The sequence below is a fragment of the Antechinus flavipes genome, chromosome 3, assembly GCF_016432865.1.
Source record: "Antechinus flavipes isolate AdamAnt ecotype Samford, QLD, Australia chromosome 3, AdamAnt_v2, whole genome shotgun sequence".
Lineage (NCBI taxonomy): Eukaryota > Metazoa > Chordata > Mammalia > Dasyuromorphia > Dasyuridae > Antechinus > Antechinus flavipes.
In genome coordinates, this window is record NC_067400.1 from 622,323,524 (window position 1) to 622,329,820 (window position 6,297).

General features: G+C 32.5%; 1 protein-coding gene across 1 annotated transcript; it reads left to right on the forward strand.

Annotated features, from left to right (window-relative positions):
- Positions 1-2,703: 2,703 nt before the first annotated feature.
- Positions 2,704-3,648, forward strand: LOC127558231 (olfactory receptor 14C36-like). The gene has a single exon (XM_051991461.1). The coding sequence runs from the start codon at positions 2,704-2,706 to the stop codon at positions 3,646-3,648; it is 945 nt and encodes a 314-aa protein (XP_051847421.1).
- Positions 3,649-6,297: the final 2,649 nt, after the last annotated feature.

A 6,297-nucleotide genomic window follows, 5' to 3' on the forward strand; every position in this document is an offset into this window, starting at 1 on the left:
GCATCATAGAAAAAAGGAAATTAATATAGGGTCCTTGATAAGATTGCTCTTCCTACTTAAATATTAAATTATTTTTATATGATAGGCCTTTGAAGAAAATTGAGTGGGGACAGAAAGGAATGTATTTTCTTCTCAGTGATACATGGAACTTACACTAAAATTTACCATGTATAAGGGCACAAAATTCTCACAATCAAATATAGGGAGGCAGAAATAGTCAAATGCATCCTTTTCAAATCACGTTGCAATAAAAATTGCATGTAATGTAGGACTGGGGGAAAATAGATCAACAGTTAATTGGTAAATTAATAATTTAATCCTAATTGAACTGCTGAAACAACAAACCATAGACACAATGGATAATTTCATCCAAGAGAATGACAATAATGACACAACATACTAACATTTATGGGCTGCAGCCAAAGCAGTTCTCAGGGGAAATTTTATATCTCTAGATGCATACATGAATAAAATAGAGAAAGAGAAGATGAATGAATTGGGCATAGAACTAAAAACCTAAGAAAAGAAGAATTTAAAATCTCCCCATCAAATACCTGATTCAAAATTCTGAAAATAAAAGGAGAGATTAATAAATTGAAAGGTAGAAAACTATTGAACTAAGTAACAAAACTGAATTGGTTGTATGAAAAAACCAACAAAATAGGAAAAAAAAAACCTTTAATTAATTTGAATAGAAAAAGGAAAGAAGTAAAACAAATCACTAATATCAAAAATGAAAAGATAGAACTTTCCTGCAATGAAGAGGAAATTATCACAATAATTATGAGCTGTTTTGCTCAACTGTAAACCAATAGATCTAATAATCTAAGTGAAATAAATGAATATTTACAAAATATATATATTCTCAGATTGAGAGGAAGAAATAAATTTCTTAAATAGTTCTATTTTTAAAAAAGAAATTGAACAAGTTATTAATTCCTTAATAAAAATATCTCTAGGGCCAGATGGATTTACAACTGAAGTCTATCAAACATTTAAAGCTTAAACCGTTGCTTCCAAAACTGTACAAACTATTGTTTGAAATATAGGGAAATTGCATTTATGACAAAGATATGGTGATGACTAAACTAGAAAGGGCCAAAACAGAGAAGGAAAATTATAAATCAATTTCTCTAATGAATATCATGCAAAAAACCTTAAATAAAAAATTAGCAAAAGGAATACAACAATTTATCACCATTTTAATAACCTATGACTAAGGAGTATTTACACCAGGAATTCATAGCTAGTTCAATATAAGGAAAACTGTTACCATGATTGACTTAACAATAATCAAATTAACAGAAATCATATGGATGCAGAAAAAAATTGACAAAATACAAAAGCCATTCATATTAGAAACACGAGATCTTTGGAATAAATAGTTTTCCTTAAAATGATAAGTATCACCTATCTAAAACCATCAGCTAGCATTACATGTGATGGGGATGAACAAGAAGCATTCCCAATAAGACCAGGAGTGAAACAAAGTTGCACACTATCACCATTACTATTCATTATTGTATTAGAAATCTTAGTTTTGGCAATAAAAGAACAAAAAGTAAGTTAAAGGAATTAGAATAGATAAAGAGGAAACAAACATCACTCATTGAAGATGATATGAAGATATACTTAGAGAATCCTAGAAAATCAACTAAAAACTACTACAAACAATTCACAACTTTAGCAAAGTTGTGAGATATAAAATAAACCCACAAAATCATCTGCATTTCTATATTTTACCAACAAAGTTCAGCAGCAAGAGACAGAAAGAGAAATTGAAAATAACTGTAGATAATATTTAACATATATATTGGATTATTTGCTTTCTAGAATATGGGATGAGGGAAAGGAGGGAGAAAAGTTTAAAACAAAGGTTTTACAAGAATGTTTATTAAAAACCATATTTGCATATATTTTGAAAATAAAAGGCTATTATTAAAAAAACTATAAATAATATAAACTATTTAGGCATCTACCTGACAAAATAAAGACAGGAACTATCTGGAGATAATTGCAAGACACTTTCCAGACAAATAAAATTAGCTCGAACTAACTGGAAAAATATCAAGTGTTCATAGTAGGCTCTGCTAATATAATAAAAATGGCATTTCTACCTAAATTAATATGCTTATTCAGTGATATATCAATCAAACAATCAACAAATTATTCTGCATAACTAGAAAAAATAATAACAAAATTTATCTAGAAAGACAAAAGGTCTAGTATTTCAAGAGAATTAATGAAAAATGCAAACAATGGTAGCCTATCTGAAGTAGACCTAAAACTGTATTATAAAACAGTGTTCATCAAAACTATTTGGCACTGGCTAAGAAACAGTGAATTAGTGGAATAAGTGAAGTAATGAGACACAATTATCAATGACTATAGTAAATATTAAAAACAAAAGAAAATTTTGATAGCTTGAATTTTCAGCTGTAGGAATTTCCTTTACCAGTGTAGATCTTCACATCCCACAAGAATTTTAGAAAATTTTCTTTAGAGATAATCTGATTTCTCAGGGTCATATAGACAGTACATGACAGGCAGTACAGTGCCTATCAAGTCTAGTGCAGTAATGATAAAAATGGAATGATTTCTTCTGGTCTTTGCAAATATTGTGTCCTTAATAATTACTGATTTGTGGACTGATTCATTTCTCTTTGTCACCTTAGGTTACTCAGTAGATGAAAGAGTCAGAAAATGTCTAACTTGACCACTTCTGTGACTGAATTTCTCCTTATGGAGTTTTCTGACATCAGAGAGCTGCAGATCTTCTATTCTTTGCTTTTCTTTCTCATTTACTCAGCAGGCCTGATGGGGAATCTCCTCATTGTCATCATCACTACCATTGATAGGAGACTCCACACCCCCATGTACTTTTTCATTAGGAATCTGTCCATCGTGGATATCTGCTTCATATCAATAACTGTTCCAACAGCATCCATCAACTCCCTGGTAAACAACAGGGTTATTTCAGTTACTGGATGTGCAACTCAAATATTCATGGTGATGTTTATAGCATATGTTGAGCTTACTTTGCTCACTGTCATGGCCCGTGATCGCTATGTTGCCATCTGCCATCCACTTCTTTATCCAGTGATCATGAACCCTCGTGCCTGTATCCAGATGACCTTAACCTGCTTGTTCACTGGCATTTTGTATGCAGGCTTCCATACCGGCAACACATTTCAGTTGTCTTTCTGCAATTCCAATGTGATTCACAAATTCTTTTGTGACGTCCCCTCTCTACTCAAGCTCTCTTGCTCAGAGATATTCAACAATGTGGTATCTTTACTTGTTTCTGCTCTGGTGATTGGGATTGCCTGCTTTGCCTTCATCACTGCATCTTATATTAGCATATTTTCTACAGTGCTCAGATTTCCAGTGAAAGAAGATCAAAGAAAAGCCTTCTCTACTTGTGTCCCTCATATTCTTGTAATTTCTTTGTTCCTTATTTCAGGCTATTTCGTGTACCTACAACCACCTTCAGATTCTGGATCCATTAAAGATATAATCCTTTCAATATTCTATGCTATAGTACCGCCCTTACTGAACCCTCTCATATACAGTTTACGAAATAAGCAGATAAAACAGGCTGTAAGAGTAGTAATGAAAAGAAAGCTTTTGTTCATAAATAAAGCATAAGCTTAGTTCTTCCCCAAATTGTTGAATCTAATTCATTCATAAATGACAAAGCATATATAGGTAAATATGTTATTTTGTTGGTTTAAGGGTTGTTACTTATCTACTTATAAAAACAAATGAATTCTAAATGAGTAAAAAGACCCTACAGTTGACTTAGATATTGTTAGTATCAGTTACATTGCTATGATTTTGAGGAATAGTCAAAAATTCAAAATAATATAATTCCTTTAGCTTTTAGGTGCTTTTGGCAGCACAGTTTATGACATATAAATAAGGAACATATACCACATATTGTTCATAGCATACTTTTGCCAACTCAGATTAACTCAGATTTCTGTGGTCCCTCAGAGAAGGCTCATATAATTTCACAAAAGTGTTCTAGGGTTACCTCTAGATGATAAGAGTATTTATTTTTTTCATTTGTTTTTAAGATTTTTGTGTTCTTGATGGTAAGTGAAATGAGCAGAACCAGGATATCATTATATACCTCAACAACGATACTGTTTGAGGATGTATTCTGATGGAAGTGGATCTCTTCGATAAAGAAAGCTGATTCAGTTTCAATTGAGCAAGGATGGACAGAAGTAGCTACATCCAAAGAAAGAACCCTGGGAAATGAATATAAACTGCTTTTATTTTTGTTTTTCTTCCCGGGTTATTTATACCTTCTGAATCCAATTTTCCCTGTGCAACAAGAGAACTGTTTGGTTCTGCACACATATATTGTATCTAGGATATACTGTAACCTATTTAACATGTAAAGTACTGCTTGCCATCTGGGGGAGGGGGTGGAAGGAGGGAGGGGAAAAATTGGAACAGAAGTGAGTGCAAGGGATAATGCTGTAAAAAATTACCCTGGCATGGTTTCTGTCAATAAAATGTTATTTCAAAAAAAAATAAAATAAAATAAAAATAACTTGTAAAAAAAAGATTTTTGTGTTCTAAATTCTCTCTCTTATCCTCACCTATAATTAAGAAGCCACATGTAAAGTTATGTAAAACATTTCCATAGAAGTCAACTTGTGAAAGAAAACATAGATCTCTCACCCTAATGAAAATAAAGCCCTCAAGAAAAATTAAATTAAAAATAGAGAGAGAGAGAGAGAGAGAGAGAGAGAGAAGAGAGAGAGAGAGAGAGAGAGAGAATGTTTGATCTGTATTCAGACTTGATCAGTTCTTTCTTTGGGTATGGAAAGGATTTTTCATCATAAATCCTTCAGAATAATTATGGATGATAGTACTTCTGAGAATAACAGTCATTACAGCTGGTCATCCGAGAACATTGCTATTACTTTGTATGCAGTATATTTCACTTTGTTCATCAAGGACATTCCTGTTTGTTTATTTGTTTGTTTTTGTTTTGTTTTGTTTTGGTTTTTTCCTGTGAGCCTTCTGCTCATCATTTCCCAGAGAACAATAATATTCCATCAGAGAAATCTGCTTCGGAAATTTTTTACAATTACTATTGCTAATTGTGTTTCCCCCCATTTATTCTTTCCTTTCACTCTGACCCTCCTCAAAAGTCTTTCCCCTATACTCAAATTGTTTCTTTTTGGATTCTTGCAACATTTTCTCTTTGATTTGGAAGTTCTGAAATTTGTCTCTAATATTCCTGGAAGTTTTCATTTTGGGATTTCTTTCAAGAGATGATAGGTGAATTCTTTCAATTTCTATTTTACCCTCTTATTCTAGAATATCAACACGGTTTTCCTTGATACTTTCTTGAAAGATAATGTCCAGGCTCCTTTTTTTGATCATGATTTTCAGGTAGACCAATAATTTTTAAATGATCTTTCCTGAATTTATTTTGCAGGTCAGTTGTTTTTCCAATGAGATATTTCTTTTTTTTTTCATTTTTAGTTTTGCTTTACTGTATCTTGATTTCTCATAAAGTCATTAGCTTTCATGTGCTCAATTTTATTTTTTATGGAATTATTTTCCTTTTTTTTTTTTTATAATTTTTTTATTTAATAATTACATTATATTGACACTCATTTCTGTTCCGATTTTTTTCCCCTCCCTCCCTCCACCCCCTCCCCTAGATGGCAAGCAGTCCTTTATATGTTGGATATGTTGCAGTATATCCTAGATACAATATATGTTTGCAGAACCGAACAGTTCTCTTGTTGCATAGGGAGAATTGGATTCAGAAGGTATAAATAATCCGGGAAGAAAAACAAAAATGCAGATAGTTCACATTCGTTTCCCAGTGTTCTTTCTTTGGGTGTAGCTGCTTTTGTCCGTCATTTATCAATTGAAACTCAGGTCTCTTTGTCAAAGAAATCCACTTCCATCAAAATATGTCCTCATACAATATCGTTGTCGAAGTGTATAATGATCTCCTGGTTCTGCTCATTTCACTTAGCATCAGTTCATGTAGGTCTCTCCAAGCCTCTCTGTATTCATCCTGCTGGTCATTTCTTACAGAACAATAATATTCCATAACATTCATATACCACAATTTACCCAGCCATTCTCCAATTGATGGGCATCCATTCATTTTCCAGTTTCTAGCCACTACAAACAGGGCTGCTACAAACATTTTGGCACATACAGGTCCCTTTCCCTTCTTTAGTATTTCTTTGGGATATAAGCCCAATAGAAACACTGCTGGATCAAAGGATATGCACATTTTGATAGTTTTTTGGG